Source organism: Lycium ferocissimum, chromosome 12 (genome assembly GCF_029784015.1).
Source record: "Lycium ferocissimum isolate CSIRO_LF1 chromosome 12, AGI_CSIRO_Lferr_CH_V1, whole genome shotgun sequence".
NCBI lineage: Eukaryota > Viridiplantae > Streptophyta > Magnoliopsida > Solanales > Solanaceae > Lycium > Lycium ferocissimum.
Genome location: NC_081353.1, coordinates 32,283,247 through 32,302,320, shown reverse-complemented (window position 1 = coordinate 32,302,320; position 19,074 = coordinate 32,283,247). Strand labels below are relative to the sequence as shown.

General features: G+C 32.0%; 2 protein-coding genes across 2 annotated transcripts; one reads left to right on the top strand and one right to left on the bottom strand.

The window, feature by feature from the left end:
* The first annotated feature begins 562 nt into the window (after positions 1 to 562).
* LOC132040398 (ribonuclease S-4-like) lies at positions 563 to 3,441 on the top strand. Its single transcript, XM_059431032.1, has 3 exons — positions 563 to 847; positions 1,650 to 2,120; positions 3,249 to 3,441. The coding sequence occupies exons 1-3, from the start codon at positions 596 to 598 to the stop codon at positions 3,315 to 3,317; spliced, it is 792 nt and encodes a 263-aa protein (XP_059287015.1). The 5' UTR covers positions 563 to 595; the 3' UTR covers positions 3,318 to 3,441.
* A 9,850-nt stretch (positions 3,442 to 13,291) lies between these two features.
* Positions 13,292 to 18,846, bottom strand: LOC132040594 (uncharacterized). The gene is made up of 4 exons (XM_059431247.1): positions 18,586 to 18,846; positions 14,744 to 15,023; positions 14,155 to 14,338; positions 13,292 to 13,395 (listed from the first exon to the last, which is right to left on the bottom strand). The coding sequence occupies exons 1-4, from the start codon at positions 18,844 to 18,846 to the stop codon at positions 13,305 to 13,307; spliced, it is 816 nt and encodes a 271-aa protein (XP_059287230.1). The 3' UTR covers positions 13,292 to 13,304.
* Positions 18,847 to 19,074: the final 228 nt, after the last annotated feature.

The window sequence follows — 19,074 nt, the reverse complement described above, 5'->3', positions numbered from 1 at the left end:
TCTTTTCCCATCAAAGCATACCGACCGACTTGGTCGGTCAAATTTACCGACTCAAAAATTGACCAAGTCGGATGAAATAAGAAGAAGCCGACTGAATTCGATTTGTTTTTAGCATCAAAAACCTGGAAAACAGAAAAATCCATTTAATCGGGAAATAATTTTATGATAAAATAATCTATGGTCAACTTATTTAAAAATATCTACCGAATTACCGATCAACTCTATCGGCTTTTAAAATTATTGTACTTGCCAATTAACGGACGGAGTTAGTCGATTTTTAGCGACCAAGTCGATCGTTTTTTGTACCGACCAGTTTTTTTCGACCCACCCAATTCGGTCGGTAATCATTTAAAACCGATCGCATTTGGTCATTTTTTCCACTCGACAAGGCCCTATTTTTAGTTTTGTTTTTTGTTTTTGGGGGGGGGGGGGAGGGGTGTTAAAACAACAACAACAGCTCAAAGAAAAGCAACCCCATCAGTATGGAGAGGGTTGGATTTTAAAATTTTAAAATAGACAACGGAGCTTATAAGCCATCTATAAATTCTTTTGTGGTTCATCCAAAGTTTTTTCTCAGACTATCTGCAAAAAACATATGAAGATGAAGAATTTTTCACTCTTACTTCTCAGTCTCACACTTCTTTTTATTTCTGCTTGTTCACAAAATATACAGCAAATGCAATATGTTGTTAGATGGCCAGAAACCTACTGTAATAAAGATACCACCAAAGTGGTATGTAATCAAATTCCTCTGAAATTCACTTTGGTTGGTTTTTGGGGAACAGATTCCAATGCACAAATTCTCAAAAACTGCAAAGATACAGGAGAACATGATTGGAACAAAGTGGTACGGTTTTTATTAACACCAATTCTATACTTAAATTAAGTATCCATCATTTTCTTGTTCTTTAATTTCTCTAACTTTCATCCTCTAAAATGAAGTCCCAAATTTTACATTAGTGTAGAAATTTGATTCTCATATCCTGTTGGAAATCAATGATTTTCGACGAAAGGTCATCGGAAACAGTATCCGACGAACTGGATTTAATTGAAGTTTTAGTGAAAATACACGTATTTCTAGTATGTTGAATTGTTGTATAATCTGGAAAGTACAAATATAGTTTTTGACCATCTCGTATAAAAGATTAATTTTCTGAAATAGTATTGTTGTTACGATATTTTCTTTCATAGCTCATACATGTTTGATTGTATGATAACCTTATCTAAAAGATCAAATTGTTAGATAGAATATATTTTTATTTATTTAATTACAACTTTAATAAACCCGCTCATGTGCGGGTTTGATCATGGATATTCTTCTTTTTTTTCTTATAATGGGTGGTAATGAGATTTGGACCCTGAATTCCTACAGGCTCTAGGGTATCACGTTGAATTGCGTGATCATCTCTTCTCATCTATAAGCTAAAGTTGTCGGAGATATCATACTTTTATTTTGTTCATTTAATTATATCTTTGACAATATTAACAAAGTAACAAGCATTCACGAAGCATGCACATTTATTAAAGGGGGTCAACTAAACCATCTTTGCCAAAAAATTATATTTTATATATACGTAAGTTTCTTTCTTGTCGATAAATTTCTGACTATGTCGCTGCTAACAAGATAACTCTAATTTTGTGTGTCACAGTTTGATACCACAATGGTAAATAAACTCAACCCATTTTGGCCATCTCTCACTACACAAGACCCCAAAGACATGTGGAAGGAAGCTTGGAAAACATATGGAACATGCACAATACAAAGGTTCACAGGTCCAACACAATATTTCAACGGGGCTGCAAGAGTGGCTGGAGAAATTAAAGATTTATTACAAGATCACTTAATAAAATCAGATGGAATTGTCCCTTGTGACTCTGCTGTTTACAAAAATGTTGAAATCTTGAACTCATTCAAGCAAGTTTCAAAGAACAAAGAAGTTTCCTTCACTTGCACAAACATTAACAGCACTCATGCTTACTTGAATCAAGTTACATTTTGCCGGACAAATGATGCAAAACATTTTACAAATTGTCCAACTTCTGTCATTAACAGACGTTGTTCTGTTGAAAACATTATTGTTCCTCGTCCTTCACCTCCTGCTCCAGCTTCATCCCTGCAGGTACGTGCTCTCTTTGAGTTTAATTAAGTTATACGCATTGATTATGTGAAAAGATTAAAAAATTGATTGGTAGGCTGCTATAAGCCGTAAAGTTATCTGCTATCACATTTATTGTGAGTGTATATAACTTAAAATTAAATCTAATCTCTATCACAATCTATTTGGTCGAATTGTTTTACAAATGCTATATAAGAAACAAAAGGTTTAAATTCTATATACCGAGGACATGACCTTAGATATGATGATATGGTGCTCGAGGATTAGGGTAGAAGGTTAGTAGGTAGTTGAGTTCCAGTAGCATTAGTACTAGACTCTTAGTTTTTTTGTCATTCGATTTCTGTTACTACCTGTTGTTTCTTTGCTCGTGTTATCACATTATTTTGTTGTTGTTATTGCTCCGTATTATTTGCTATGTCGGCTTTATTTTTATTTTTATTTTTTAAAAAGCTGCTCTATAGTAAGTTACTTGAGCCGAGGGTCTTTCGAAAACAACCCCTTTATCCCCATAAGATAGGGCTAAGATCTGCGTACAGTCTACCCTCCCTAGACCTCACTCGTGAGATTAAATTGACATGTTATTGTTGTTGTTGTTGATGTAAAAAACTATATTATCAGATCACGTAATAGAAAAGAATTTGTAATAGAAAAGAATTTATTACTGACCCATAATAAATTAGATCAATAACCTAAAAAATAATACAATATAACTTGCTATAGTAGATTAAAAAGTAGTCATGGATAACATACTTATTACTCCCGCCGTTTCAATTTGATCGGCTTGATTCAGAATATGGGGTCAAACTAATTAATGTTCGATGTGAATTTCGATATAAAATTTTCGAAATAAAATCTACATACTTAAACTACATAAAAGTACTATAAGTCACAAATATTTAGAAGGAAAAAATTATGATCAAAGAAAATATTCTTTGACTGTCCAAATTAATTGTAACTAAGACGAACAAATTGAAACATAAGGAGTATGAATTATGACATAAGTTTTCAAGATTTTTTAAAATAAAATTTTTATATTTGAAAATTAATTTAAAATCCTTCATAGAGGTTTCAACTTTCCATATTAAACTAAGCTTATGATTTTTTTTTTGTTTTTTTTGTTTTTTTGTGCAGACTCTTCAAAGGACTGGAGAAAACCTTCGACCCAATAGCATATGGGAGGTCCTTCGTCAACTAATTTAATTTAATATCTTCTGAAGCTTTGGAAGAAAGTTTATGAGTAATAGAAAGATGAATAATATCTCAGTTGTGACTGTGATGTGTACTGAATAAATGAAGCAAATAAAATGATCATCTTTCCATTTTATTTGATTTTTTTTGTTGAACAAATTAAACCTCATCTTATTAAAACATCAGAGCAAAAAGAAAATATTGCTACTAGGGTCCAAGCCAAACGAAAAAGAGAACACACACTCAAAACAATAGACAGATCAATTCATTTAGGGCCTGTTTGGAAAGCCACCCAGGTAATTGGAATTGGGTGTAATTGGGTGTAATTATACGAGTTTACTGCGTTTGTTTGACCAGGTAATTACACGATTAGGTGGGAATTGAGTGTAATTGACAGGGTGTAATTACACTCTCCAATTCTCAAGGGGGGGCTGAGAATTGGGTGTAATTACACCCTGTAATTACAGGGTTACTTTTTAGTTTGTTTATTTTTTTACTTTAATTTATTTTTATTTTTAATTTATTATTAATTTCTATTATTTTAATTTTTGATTTTTAATTTATTTTTAATTTCTATTATTTTAATTTCTTTTTTATTTTTACTTTTTAATTATTTTTATTTTTTAAAATGTATTTTTCTTTTTATATTATTTATTTTTTGTTTTCTTTCTTCTCATTCCCAACCTTTACTTCTTGTGGTTTCATGTAATTGCTCGTATTTTTTTATTTTATTCATTTAGCATAACCGTGTTATTATTCTAATATTTGAAACTACACCTCTTAATATTGGAAAGAATGAATCATTAACAAACTTGACATATAACGAGTGACATTATTAAAGTAGAATTTCATTGTGAATGAGGTTATAGACTTATATTTTTCCTTTCTTTTGAATTATTTACTTAAGTTACGTTGGAAATTACTTATGTAATGTTGGAAATTTGACATAAGAGTATTCTATTGAACTTTTTCTTTTGAATTTTGAATTTAGGTTATATTTCCAATTTTAAGTTATTTGCTTTCGCATTGCATGTTGTTTATTTTTCACTTACCTTTAATGGATTTTTTATGTCAAACATTTGAATAATGTTATGACGTTATATTTATTAATATTATTTTTTTGTCAAACATCCAATCCATGACGTTCTCACAAATAAAAGTCTTCTTTTAAGTTTTATAATTAATTAAAATTAAATATTAATTTGAAAATATATATCAATTATTTTTTACAATATTAGTTACAAATATATGATTATTAATTAATATATTTTCAAGAAACAATGTGTTATTAAATAACTAATTTAATATCATTTATAAAGGCAATATTTTTTAAATATTAATTTTAAATTTTTATAATTAAATTTTATTTTTAAATTAAGACGCTGTAATTACTGTTACGTTATGACAAACAAACAGGTCTATTATAATTACACTATTGTGTAATTACTAGGGATAAGGCACCATTATTACTCTTGTGCAACCCCCCTAAACTTAAAAACGAATAATTACCCCCTAAGTGCGCTTGTAATTACATTGTATTTATTTGTTTTCTTCTTTTTTTTTTTTAATTTTTTCACTTACGTGTCAAAAAATAAAAATAAAAAACTGAATTTTCATTAAAAAAAAAGAGTTTTAAAACCGTCTTTTTTTTTTTTAATTTGAAAATTTGATTTTTTTAAACCCATTTAAAAAAAAAAAAACAAAAACATGGATTAAAAAACTGAATTTTCTTTTAAAAAAGGATTTTTAAAACCCTTTTTAAAAAAAAAAAAAAATTGAAAATTTGTTTTTTTTTAAACATTGTAATTACTCTTGATTTTCATGATTTCATTTTCTTGGAGGACACTTTTATTTTTCAAATAAAAATCCGGAAAAGTGTTTTCTTGCGAAAATGTGAAAAAAAGCGAATTTTATAAAATTGTGTGGAAAACCCTTTTTTTAAAACTAAATGTGGAAGACTAGATTTATTTTCAAATTTTAAGAAAATGTAATTACTACTAGTAGTTACACCAATTCCAATTACCTTTTTAAATAAGGTGGCTTTCCAAAACAGTTGAGGGGGGTGCCCTTAATGCAGCATCGCTTTTACTACTAAACCGATTAGTTAAAACTATTATTGAAGTACATGAGAATCATTACTAGAAACAGAGGTTTTTCCCACTGACATTCAGTAGAAAATTATGCTACAAAACAAGATTTTCCCACCTCATTTTCACCGAAGTAGCTTACTGAGAAAATGCATGGTGGGAAACAGATTCTCATTTAAATGCTGGGAATTCTAATTTTTTCATATGAAAACACTACTCTTTTTTTTTGCCATCAACATTTAGTGGAAAATAGCCACCGATCATTTTTCAGTAGAAAAATAGAGATTTCTAGTAGTGAACTACCATAAGTACAATCATCTTGACTAAGCCATCGATTTATAAGAATATAATAAACTAAAATTTTCAACAGATTATAGGTCTGATTAGGGCTTTTGACAACAAAACAGAATAATTAAGATTTCAATGATACCTAAGCAAAGGATTTTTCTGGAATACTTGAATTCCATCATAGCATATTGGACAGAGCAACAGGCCCATGTCCACTTGGGCCAGATATATCTGATTTTTAAGTTAATAATAATGACTTCTATATTTTGGGTCAAGACTCAAGAGGAAAGTAGAACAATTGTGTTGTAACTTGTACCAAAAAGCAAATGAATAAGATCAAGGGTGATTTCCACTTTTGCGCCTTTAACTTTTATCCTCATAACAAATAACTTTTTCGCGGGGCATAAGTTTTTTTCAATAAGAATTAAAATTCATCGATCTAGTAATTTACAAAGCTCTCGTTATGAGCTGGATCCAAGGAAGGATCAAACCATTATTAGATCGATATATTACAGAAATTCGATAATCAGTGCTCATGAGTTGATGGTCTTATTTGGATTTGGATAGAAGTCGTCTATTTCTTGTAATAGTGACCTTCAAACCGTAAAATATCATATTTATATCAAACTAATGAATTCACAATATTGAATTTTTACATTCACTTCTATTGTAATGTTAATTAATAATACATGTTTTTCACCTCAATATGTCACCTAATCATAGTCTATTAATATGATTTGACTTAAATATCGAGCGTGAATAAATCATTTTATATGAATTGAAATTCGTCTGCTTAGAACTTCATAAAGCTCCCGTTATGAGTTGGGTTCAAGGAAGGGTCAGACCATGTTTATGTCTATATATTGTACATATGTAGTGTTGCTTTACATTTCTAAAAGAGGTTATTTTTACAAACTATGATCTTCTGATCTAGCGGCGACAACTCTTACCTTTGCATACGTCAATATCTTCCTAGTGGACCAATTGAAATTGTGGTTTCTTATATATAAATAATAGGGAATTTTACACTGTATGCCAATTATGGCAAAATATTTACCCGTTTTAGCCCATCTTTTTTTAATTACCCGCCATAGCCATTTTTCTCCTCTTCAATTTTTTACTAGTCTTATACATTATTATATACTTTTTATACAAGGTTTATACATTGTCTACAGTAGATGTATAAAGTTATATGTTGTTGTATATTATCGTATACTAGTCTTATACATTATTATACACTTTTATACAAGGTGTATACATTGCCTACAGTAGGTGTATAAAGTTGTATATTATTGTATAAAGGTGAATATTCAAGTTGGGCCATGAAATGTTGGGATTTAGGTTTGTAATTTAAAATATGGGCTATGAATATGTAATTTTGACCCATAAATGATTTATAAGTGAAATTTTCCCTAAATAATACATGTTTGTATATGCCCGAATATGAAGCAAGCAATTTATAATTGTAAGTTTGTAGAGTAGGAAAATAGACTTTTCTGTGGAATATGTGTCTTGCGAAATATCTAATGAACAATAACGTCATAATTGGTTGTTCATTTCCGGTAATATTTACCTCAATTGTGTATTTATACCAAAATAATTCAATCTTATCATAATTAATATAATAAAATAAAAATAATGAATAATTTTGTATATATAAGTATCTACCACGTATTAACCGCATCACGTAACTTCAACGTGAAATGGATTAACTGCATCACGTATCCAAATCTTCGTGAAAATAAGTTTTACTTTACCTCTCAATTTTTATTATGGTTTAACGTTACCCTCAACTTGAAGCTCCCTTATGTGAGTAAGTTGCCTCCAATGATAATTCAACACATACCGTACTTCAAAAAAGCTTCCGGTAAGCATGAGATCTATAGAAGGATCGGAGCACATTAAGTATATTAAAACATATAATTTTACCTTATATTTCTACAGAAAATTATTCCATACAACTTAAACTCGTAATCTTCTGATCACTCGACAATAACTCTTATCATTGTGCCGGCTAGCTAAGCATAGAGGAAAGACCCATATTCTTTTTTCTTTGTGGGACCAAATTTAATATTTTAAAATAGACAAAGGAACTTATGAGCCATCTATAAATTCACAAACTTTTTTCTCAAACTATCAACCAAAATATATATGAAGATGAAGAATCTCTCTCTCTTACTTCTCACTCTCACACTATTTTTTATTTTCTGTTTATTCACAAGATATAAAGCAAATGCAATTTGTTGTTAGATGGCCAGAAACTTACTGTAGTAGAGATAATACCAAAGTGGGATGTAATCAAGTTCCTCTTAAATTCACTTTGGTTGGTTTATGGGGGACAGATTCCAACGGAAAAATTTTCAAAGGCTGCACTGATCCAGACAAAAATCGTGATTGGACCAAAGTGGTATGGTTTTTATTAACAACAATTCTCTACTTAATTAAATGTTCAACATTTTCTTGCTCTTTAATTTCTTTTCTGTAATCCTCCAAAATGAACCGCTCTGGGCATACACAAAATTTCGAGCTCATTTTGATAATCCGTTGCTAATTCCTATATATAAAAAAGACTTACCTACGAGCTATGTGGCTTTTTTTTTATATCACTATAAAAACAAAATCGAGTTAGCTATATATATATATATATATATATATATATATATATATATATATATATATATTTGCTAAGTAGCTCGTAGCTAATATATTTTTTGATAATCCATTGCTAATTCCATCGCTAATAAAATTAGCGAGGAGAGATTTTAATATTTAGCTACAAATTTATCCGTTGTTAGTTTTTTTTATTGTGTGTGTGTCTATATATATATATATATATATATATATATATATATATATATATTTGTGTGTGTCTGTATTTCGCGCACGCGTGTGTGTAAATTCTTGTTAATCCCCAAATTTCGATAAGTACGGCGTGCCGCTAACAAGGTAACTCCAATTTTGTGTGTCACAGTTAGTTGCCACAATGGTAACTAACCTCAACAATTTTTGGCCATCTCTGACTAAAGAAGATCCCAAAGTCATGTGGAAGGAAGCTTGGAATACATATGGAACAAGCACCATAGATAAATTCAAAACTCCAACACAATATTTCAACAGGGCTGATCAAGTAGCTAAGAAAATTGGAGATTTATTACAAAATCACTTAATACAATCAGATGGAATTGTCCCTTGTGACTCTGCTGTTTACACAAATAAAGAAATCTTGAACTCATTCAAGAAAGCTTCAAACAACCAAGATTTATCCTTCACTTGGATTAAGATAAATAACACTCATGCCTACTTGAATCAAGTTACATTTTGCCATAATTAACTATGAAGCAAAAGTTACTTATGTGAATTGTCCATCTTCTGTCACTAATGAACCATGTCATTTTGAAAACATTATTGTTCCTCGTCCTTCACCTCCACCTCCACGACGACCTTCATTACCCCAGCAGATATGTGATCTTTCTGAGTTTAAGTTCTATGCACTGATATTTTTTGATTCTTTTTTAAAAAAAAAAACATTAATTAGTAATCTAATAAAAATGGTAATTGATCTGATATAATAGGTTGAAATTTATTGATATATTCTGCTAAATGAATCTTTTCATATGTTAGTATACTAGTGTACATAAGTACTCAAATATAATCCCTTTCACGGGCGGAGCTAGAGTGTAGGAAGCGGGTTTTGCAGAACCCAGTAATTAATTAGGTTCAAACTATGTATTTGTGTTAAGAAACTTATTTAATATGTACAAATAATTAATTTAGAGCCCAGTAACTCAAAAGAACTAAAAATTCCGGAATATAAACTTGAAATCCTGGCTCCGCGCCTAATCTCTTCCGCAATCAATCTTACTCAACGTGACATGGAGGTTCTTGTGACAGAACGGGCTAATGTGGTCTATTTTATTACATTGTTTTACAAATGCTACTTAAGGTTTGAATTCTATAAACTGATCATTTTACATTATCAAACGTCACCGGGAAAAGAATTTTATTGACACATAATAAATGAGAACATAAACCTGAAAAATAAAATAAAATAACCTACTATAGGTTAAAATGGATTGGGCTCCTCTCCATTTTCCTTCTCTCCATTTTCCCCAAATTCTATCTTGGATTAGGGACATACGGTATGGATTAGAATTAATGACTAAGATTTAATTGACTAAAACAAGGCCCTAATCATGATTACATAATTAATAACTTATCCATAAATATATTAGAATAATTTTCTCTCTCTTCCTATTTACTTTTCCTACCCAATAAAATATTTTTTCTGATTTATCCGATTATTTTTTGCCACTTAATTTTTTACCCCTAATAGACCCATTATTCAATTGGTGATATTTTTCATTTTTTCAATTATGATGCTTACTAATTCACATAATATAGACACCATTAATATAGACCCCATTATTCAATTGGTAATTTTATGTTTCTCAAAGAGTTGTCTATATTCTGGAAAATATCACCATTAAAGAGTTGTCATGATTGAAAAAAAGATGGAATATTAAAACAGGAAGAGAGAGAAAATTATTCTAATATATTTATAGATAAGTTATTAATTATGTAATCATGGTTAGGGCCTTGTTTTAGTCAATTAAATTTTAGTCATTAATTCTAATTCATGCCATGTGTCTCTAATCCAAGATAGAACTTTGAGAAAATGGAGAGAAGGGAAATGGAGAGGAGCCCAATCCGATTAAAATCCGATTAAAATGTAGTCATTTTGGTTTCATCTTATGTGGAGATATTCAGAGGACGTGAGTTAACATACTTTATTTTTAGTGTGAATTCGGATACTGACTCTCTAAGTATTTTGAAATAAAATTTACATATTTAAAAATTACATAAAACGTACTATAACTTTAGAAATAACTATAGTTAATAATTCAAAATACTTTTTTTGACCTAAGATAATTCAAAATACTTGGGAAAAAAATTGTGGTTAAAGTGAAAAATTTCATTGACTTCCCAAATATTAATAGCATCACATAAAAATGGAGGAGGATTACTATTTGTATGTAGTATTGTATATATAAAATGTTACATTCTTAATTGACCATGATTTATTATGATATTTTCTTGTAGGATGGTCCAATTACAGGAAAAAAGCTTCCACCCAATAGCTTATGGGAGATCCTTGGTCAGCTAATTTAGAAGCTTTGGAAGAAAGTTCACTTAGTAATGGAAAGATGTATAGTGTTTCAGTTGTGACTGTGATGTATACTGAATAATGCAACAAATAAAGTGATCATCTTTCCATTTTATTTGTTGTGACTCAATATTGCTTTTTTTAATCAGAGTTTTCGAATTCGCGTTAGAAAAATAACTTTGGAAATAAAAAAACCAAGATCATGATTTGAGAACAGTACTAAAAGAAGAAGAAGAAATAGATGAGAATCTCGTATTATGGGTTATCACTGTTAGTTAACTGTGCTCAAAACCAAGAATCAGAAAAATTGAATTAAATTGGAAAAATGATAAAATGCAGAAATTAGAAAATATCCAAGGCCACAAAATTCACTGGTGTGTCCTTAAGAAATTTAATCACCTCACCGTATCCGTGGTGATAGATTATTCCTCCAAGATAAAACAGATATGCCTGTTGTTGGCGTAGTAGTACCTCAAACCCCAACAACTTCGTTGAACCCAAATGTGGTCAAATCACACAAAGACTCGACATTTGTTTTTAAGAAAATATGCAGAAGTAGCTAGTACAAAAATTCGATACAGAAACTGAGACATTGCCTCTGTATTTATAGCCAATTTTTTGAGAATACCTATTCAAAACAGTTATGGTGTATGTTTGGAAAGCCATGCCTTTTCCAAAAATAATAAATTTGATCCAAAAAAATTATCAATCAGATCATTCAAATTCAAATCCGAAGCCGAGTGACGACGACGCGAGGAAAGACTCTCTTCTGAACTCTTTATGAGCTAGAAGACGTGCTTGATCCTTTCTATAAGCACACAAATCTCCCTTTCCACCATTGATGAGGAAAAAGTTCTTAGAAGAACTTTGCTCTAATTTTCAATTTTTCCTCCATTCCTTTTTCCTTCTATTTCTCATTCACACCATCTCATCTAAAGCCCAACAACTTAAGGGTCTTTAAAGCCCAGCAATCACACCATTCTAGAGAAGCACCAAATATTTAAAATATTCTAAATGTTTGTTGGTATATTTCTTGTATTATCTTATTCTTAGATTTCTATTACTATATGTTGTTTCTTTAGTCTCGGTTATCTTATTATTTTGTTGTTGTTCCCGCTTGTTGTTACTGCTTCTTTTTCTTCTTTTTCTAAGCCGAGGATCTCTCGGAAACAACCTCTCTACCTTCTCAAAGTAGGGGTAAGGTCTGCGTATACACTACGTACCCATCCTGAACCTCCCTTATAGGATTACACTGGATTTGTTGTTATTCTTTAAATGTCTATTGGATTGAACAGACTCAAACTTTTCCGAATAGGTATCTTTAAAAATAAATTTTCTATAAAAATTCAAAAACTGATTTTTTAAAAAGGGTAAAAAAAAAAAAAAAAAAACGTTTTCAATAAAAGAAATGCTGTTAAACACTTCGCTTCATGGAGTCAACATCCTCCTTGAGGCCCGTTTACCGGATAGTGGCATAATTGAATCAGTTTGCTAACATCAAGGGTATTTTTATTCTATTTCCAATTGTTCAGGTGCTTTTTTTGCCTCGTTTCCGTATATATTAAAGGATGTAAGAAAGCTCTAAAATAGTGAATTATTTGATGCTTCAGGTTTCGATGTTTTGCCATTTTGTTGGGCCATACTATGTCATATTTCTTGAAATCAACGTATTATTGAACTAATTTATGTAATGTTCAGTACATAAGGTATAGTTTTACTGAATACAAATGTTGAGATTAACCTTCATCTTAATTTTTTTATGAACCGCATTATGTTGAGTATTTTAGTTGTTTTCGAAGATTGTCATTTATGTGGTCAAATGATATACTATTGTAAACATTGCCCTCAACTTTTGATCTAATCTAATCTTGCTGTTGGATAAAAGTCTCATTTTTTGTCATGGCCCTTAATGGAGGATAATTTTAAATCATAATCAAAAGTTTAGCAAAGATCGACTTTTTCCAGAAGAATTTGGACATGGGAAGTTCACATATTTCACATTGGAACTCTGTTAATGTTAAGAGCAAAGTAATAAATTTTTCAAACCGCAAGAATAAGGCTGAACCAATTGTTTAATGGATAGCAAAGTTATTCAGTTCGGGTTAGTATATGGGCAAATTTGAACATTTTCCCTTATATTACTAATTTATGTTATCGCCAAAAATTAAATATATTCAAAAATATTTGACGGTATTTATTGTTATCGCCATCCTAGATATAAATTTATACATTTTAATTACTAAACAAACATGAATATTGTGCGAAAATTTGGCTTGATTACGTTGCAAATCAATATTAAAAGGAGAATAGAATAAAACTTTTATTCGAGATAACACTGCATATAGTAATGCATTATTTTAACACAACATCTTCCATTCTCTCTTTCTTAATAATAATAATAATAATAATAATAATAATATTATTATTATTATTATTATTATTATTATTATTATTATTATTCTAAGCCAGCATTAATCTAAGCCGTAGATCGTTCAAACGTAAGATACGTCCCATTCGTGTCTTCCAGATATCCTCAGGTGGATCCTCAGGCCTACAAAGAAATGTATAAAGGTAGTATCACTGATAAATGTAAAACCTTTTTATATAGTCAGGTTATATAATAAAACTTTAGTATCAAGTTAAATCAGAAACGTTTATCTAAATTCAGTGTTATATCCGATCAAACAATTTAATCTTAGTACATAGTTGCTTAATAATTAAAGTGAGATCTAATTTAATCTAATATGTATATACATAGTTAAGTAATAATTAAAGTGAGCTCTTGCATTCATTGGTTAGATGTACTCCTTCTATTCCATTTTATTTGACACTAATTTTTCATTATTTGTCTGTTTAAAAAGAATGACAGATTTATATATTTCTTAATTCCATTTTATTTGACACTAATTTTTTATTATTTGTTTGTTTAAAAATAATGACAAATTTATATGTTTCTTAATGGGAAGTTTATATAGCCACAAATATACTTGTTTTGACATATTTAAAATCACAAGTTTCAAAATCTTATAGCGACACAAATATTGTTATGACAAATTTAAGACACTACTAAAAAGCGCAAATATACAACGGAATTTTCAGGCGAAAATTGGCTTGTGGAAACGTTTTCGACGAATCCCAAATTTCCCACGGTGAACATCCGTCGTAAATTCATATTTTTTCAGCAGTAAGACCAGAAGTTCCAAAAGTTTACTTTTCTTTCTTAAACTGTGGGCCGAATCAAAACTATATAAACCTAAACCTAATTGATATGAAGGAAGTAATTAAATATAGAGCCTAATTAAATCCTTACCATTGAGCTTGTGGATGAGGGAGCATAATCAGAGCTTCATCAGGGCAGCTTGTAGGAGCAGCTTCTGAAGGACATGAAATGTATTCAGTGCCATCCAAATTAGTGCACAAGGTAATCTCACTCAAGTAAACATGAGTAGTGATTTCTGGATTAATTGGAATACATGTGAGGTAAATATTAAGGGGTGGAGAAGGAGGAGGAAGACTAGGTGGAGGCGGACTAGGAGGAGGAGGAGGAGGACTAGGTGGTGGAGGTGGGGGAGATTTAGGAGGTGGAGGGGGTGACTTCTTAGGAGGAGGTGGAGGAGACTTCTTAGGAGGAGGTGGAGGAGACTTCTTAGGAGGAGGGGGAGGAGGTGACTTCTTAGGAGGAGGTGGAGGAGACTTCTTAGGAGGAGGAGGAGGTGGGAGGAGGAGACTTCTTGGGAGGAGGGGGGAGGGGTGAGGAGGTGAGGAGATTTCTTGAGGAGGAGGTGACTTCTTGGGAGGAGAGGAGACTTGACTTGGAGGAGGAGGAGATTTAGGTTTTGGAGGAGGAGATTTTGAAGGAGCATTAACACAACGTTTACTAGGAGATGAACGAATTACATGAGTACTTTCATCAAAGACCTTTTGGACAGCCGCAAAGATATCTTCTTTTGGATAAGCCAAGCTATCGCTTGCAATAATCCCACTTGTTTCCAAGTAATTGAACAAGTTACCTTGTTCAGGCTTGTTGTTGATCTCTATTGCTGTGTTGAAGTACTCTTGTGGTGTTGTTCCTCCACACGCTCCATGGGCGCGCCACTCATGCTCCCACAAGTCCCTTTCACTGAAGTCTTCTCTAAGTGATGGCCAGAATGTTACAAGTTCATCTTCGATTGGTTCAAACTGCAGCGTCATTAAAAAATATTCACGATCAGGTCACTTGAAAGGTCATTGCAAGTAAATATCTTTATGATAACTGACCTACTATTACATATTATAACTGCATTGTTAAGGTAACACATACTTTTGCACCGTTAACGTATATGACTTAAATCTATTTAAGAGTGTGTATTGTGTAAGTATGAAAAATGAATCTTGCGCCTAACTCAACCCCAAAAGCTAGCTTATGAGGGGAGGATTGCCCAAGTCCATATAAGGAGACCACCCATCTCATTAACCACTGATGTGACGCTTTTTTCATTCTTCAACACTCCACCTCACGCCCAGGGCTGGACATCTGGTGCGTGGACAATTTTATTTTAGGGGCCCAACATCATGTGAGATGCATCTCGTTTTGATACCATGTAAAGAATGAATCTTGGGCCTAACTCAACCCAAAAGCTAGCTTATGAGGGGAGGATTGCTCAAGTCCATAGAAGGAGACCACCCATCTCATTAACCGCCGATATGATACTTTTTTCATTCTTCAACACTAAGCGGAGAATGTTACAAGTGTATCTTCGACTGGTCTAAACTGTAGTGTGATAAAAAAAATTACACAACAAAGTCTGTGGACCTCTACATGAACTGAGGAACCAAAAGTAGTACTTCCTCCATTTTTAATTTGTTTGACTTAGTAGGCGTTTGGCCATAGAAATAAAAAAAAAATCACCTTTTTTTGGAATTTTTGCAAATAATATTTGGTTGTTGAAATGTACTTTTTCTAAAAAAGCATGAAATATGATTCATACCCCCAACTTCTAAAAACTAGCAAAACCACCCAAAGCAATCAATAAACATAACCAGTGCGAGAAATATAGAAACTACACTCGAGATCAGCTTATGGAGTGCTCAAAACTGATGGTTTCTTTCCATCAAAAGGCTGCAACTGGGAGGCTTCTTGGTATACACAGGAAATATAGCATCTCTAAATATGGCTTTGTTGCAAAATTCCCACTTGCTTCTTTTCTTTTAGAGGTTTTTTAGCACATGATGTTGAATGTTGTTGGAGTGGAGAACAACTGAGCAACATAAGTTGCCTCTTACCAGTGGGATTAGATTATCATTTTCAGTGAGATGAGATGTGTTTTTTTTTGTTTGTTATATGGCTCTATGTACCAAGATCCAAGTACTTTTTACAATTTGTTGATACTATTTTGTGAATGTAAAAGTTGTTTGGATCCTAAAAAAAATTATTAGGGTAAAAATTGAGGGTCCTTTTTATAAAAATAAATTTTTTAGGGTAAAAATTGAAAACAGAAAAACAAAAGTAACGGTCCAAAACAGAAAATGGAAAAGATGAAAAACAAGGATTTTTTTTTTTCAAATTCCAAATATTACTTGAAGTTGTATTTAAAATTTTTATGGCCAAACACTAATTTTTGAAAAAAGTGGAAAAAAAATCCGGAAAAAAGTGAATAATTCTCATGGTCATACAGGTCCTTAATACAGAGCTTAAGAAAGTAAAGAGAATTTTGTAGTCTTAAACTAAAGATATGTATAATGTACCTGTTAAAACTTGGTTTACCCAATAATCAATATGGGACCTATAACTTACTTCATTCATGAAGATAAGTTATGACTCCACTATATAGCTCCATATAGTAAAAGACCAAGAGTTATGAAACTCATTAATGGAATTGGAGTTATGTCGCATAAAGAGAATGTATTTCTTGAATAAAGGAGTTAGAAGATCACATTTCTTACCCATAAAAGAGAGTGCTTTAGTCATTCTCTACACACCAAAAACTTGATAGTAAAACCTTTAGGATAAAGAGTGTAGTTGTAGAGAAACTACAAGACTCCATAATTGATATTGTAGGAAATCACTAAGGCAATTGGTGGTGGTAACGCACATTGATCCTAGAAAAAAGTATGTCTAATTCCATATAGTTCTTCGAGTATAATTCCTTCACAAGACAAAAATGCCCTTTAAGCTTGAGTCTTAAATATTTCATGTGGGATGTTGAAATTAAAGAGTTGCCAAATTAGGAAAGAGACATTTTTTTAAACACTAAAAAAGAAAATAAGCCAAACAAATTGAAAAGAAAGTATTATATATGACCAAAATTATGTAAGTATTTTTCCTCATCGTCAATGCGTAAAACGTAAACTCCGCGAGTGAAAGGTAAGTGTGTGTGTGTATATATATGTATGACCAGATTATGTAAATATTAAAAAGTAAACTCTCCTGAGTTAACGGTAAGTGTACATATGACCAGATTATGTAAATATTTTTCTGCATCGTTAGTGCATAGGCAAAAGTCATAGATAGCCCCCTAAACTTTACCACATTTTCCTCATGGCTACCTAAATCGATGGTTGTACCTATTGGGTACCTAAACCAATCCAAATTCAATCCTATTGGGTACTTTTTTCACAATAATCAACAAAATGAAGAGAGTGTATTACACTCTCCATGACGTGGTATTTTGTCAAATGAAAACATGACACGTGGCGCAGGTCCACCATAATAATTAAAAAATAAATTATACAACCCCACCACCCCAAATTTTCATCTCCTTCGTCCCCATCCCCCCTCCCGCCGCCCACCACCAACCCAACTGCAAAATTATAAACTTCCGCCACCACCTCCGTCCGGTCAGCATCTCCGTCCGACCGCCGCCAACCACCGAAAAAAGACACCCATTACTTTCCTCCACCCCTCATTGCCCATCCTTTCTCCACTACCATCTCCATCTTTCTCTTCTTCCTCTTTTCACAAAAATAAAACCACCATTTTTTCTCCACCCATAAACCACCATTAAACCACTCGTTACCCTCCTCCGTCACACCACCGACGTTCACACCACTATAACACCACCCCATCGCCACCTTCATCTCCTCCACAAAACAGACCCCTCAACAACCCAACCACCTCACCGCCCCGTTTTTCCGTCCAAACACCACCTTTAAATACCCCCACAAAACCCAAAACGAACCCCCTCTGAAATCTGATTTTTTTTATTTTGCATATAATTTTTTTGGTAGAAGAGAGGGAGGGAGAGAGAAAGGCAAAGGGTGTGACAAAGGTGTGTGATGTGTTGAAGAAAAAATGGGCGGAGGAAGACGAGGAGGAAGAATGGTTGATGGAGAGATAAAGACGGAAAGGAGATTGAGGAGAATGAGATGGAGAAGATAAGGAGGAAGACTGGTAGAATGAGATGGAGAAGATGAGGAGGAAACATACAGATGAGATGGAGAAGATGAGGAGGAAAGTACATATTCTCTTTTTTTTTTTTTTTTTTTTTTTTTTTTTAAGTTAATTTTTTTTAATTATTTAGTTTATAGATATTTAAGTGTATAAGTTGGAAAAAATTATTTTGGACTTGTTCACGCGCTTCAAGAGATCGGAGAACACTTTTTTTGCCATGTCAGCAAAAAGTATTCAATAGGTACACTTTTTATACACCGATGGTATTCAATCGAACAAGTCTAAGTTTAGGTGGCCACTATAAAATGCGTAAAAGTTTTGAAAGTTTCTGACTTTTGCCTTAGCGCATAAAACGTGAGAGTGAATATATACCAATTCATCCCAATTTGGGTCTTCGCCGGGGTAGCATTCAATGCTATTTCCTTCTTCATCTGCCGGCATGAGGCCATGGAGTGTGAATTCATGTTCAGGAATTGGTTCTTTGCACCTGCCTTCTTCTTCAGAATTCAGTTTTATACAAAAAGTAGGTGGCCATTGAAGCACGTACTTCAAAAGTGCTGGAGCTTGCTGGGAATCAACAGAAATTACTTCAAGTAGCAAAATGAGAAGAAGAAAGAAGGGGAGTTTCTTCATGTTTTGGTCGAGTTGATTGAAGCAAATAGAGTGAGAGCTCAAGCACATTATATAAAGTGTGATGTGAATAGTTTTTACATTATCAGCACTTCCTCCGTCCCAATTTATCTGACACTTCTCATTTTCCGAGACTCAATTTGACAAATCTTTTAAGCTAAATTCAATTTGATCAACTCAATACTTTAAAATTAAAATTTAGATATTAAAAACTATACAAAAAAGTACTAT

Bases quoted from the DNA above. Each gene is read 5' to 3' on its own strand.
- LOC132040398 (XM_059431032.1), top strand. From the start codon at position 596: ATGAAGATGAAGAATTTTTCACTCTTACTTCTCAGTCTCACACTTCTT. The intron at 848-1,649 runs GTACGGTTTTTA...TGTGTGTCACAG, and splicing joins AACATGATTGGAACAAAGTG to TTTGATACCACAATGGTAAA. The intron at 2,121-3,248 runs GTACGTGCTCTC...TTTTTTGTGCAG, and splicing joins CTCCAGCTTCATCCCTGCAG to ACTCTTCAAAGGACTGGAGA.
- LOC132040594 (XM_059431247.1), bottom strand. From the start codon at position 18,846: ATGAAGAAACTCCCCTTCTTTCTTCTTCTCATTTTGCTACTTGAAGTA. The intron at 14,339-14,743 runs ATGTAATTCGTT...CTCCTTCTCCAC, and splicing joins GGTCTTTGATGAAAGTACTC to CCCTTAATATTTACCTCACA. The intron at 13,396-14,154 runs GTAAGGATTTAA...ATTTCTTTGTAG, and splicing joins CCTCATCCACAAGCTCAATG to GCCTGAGGATCCACCTGAGG.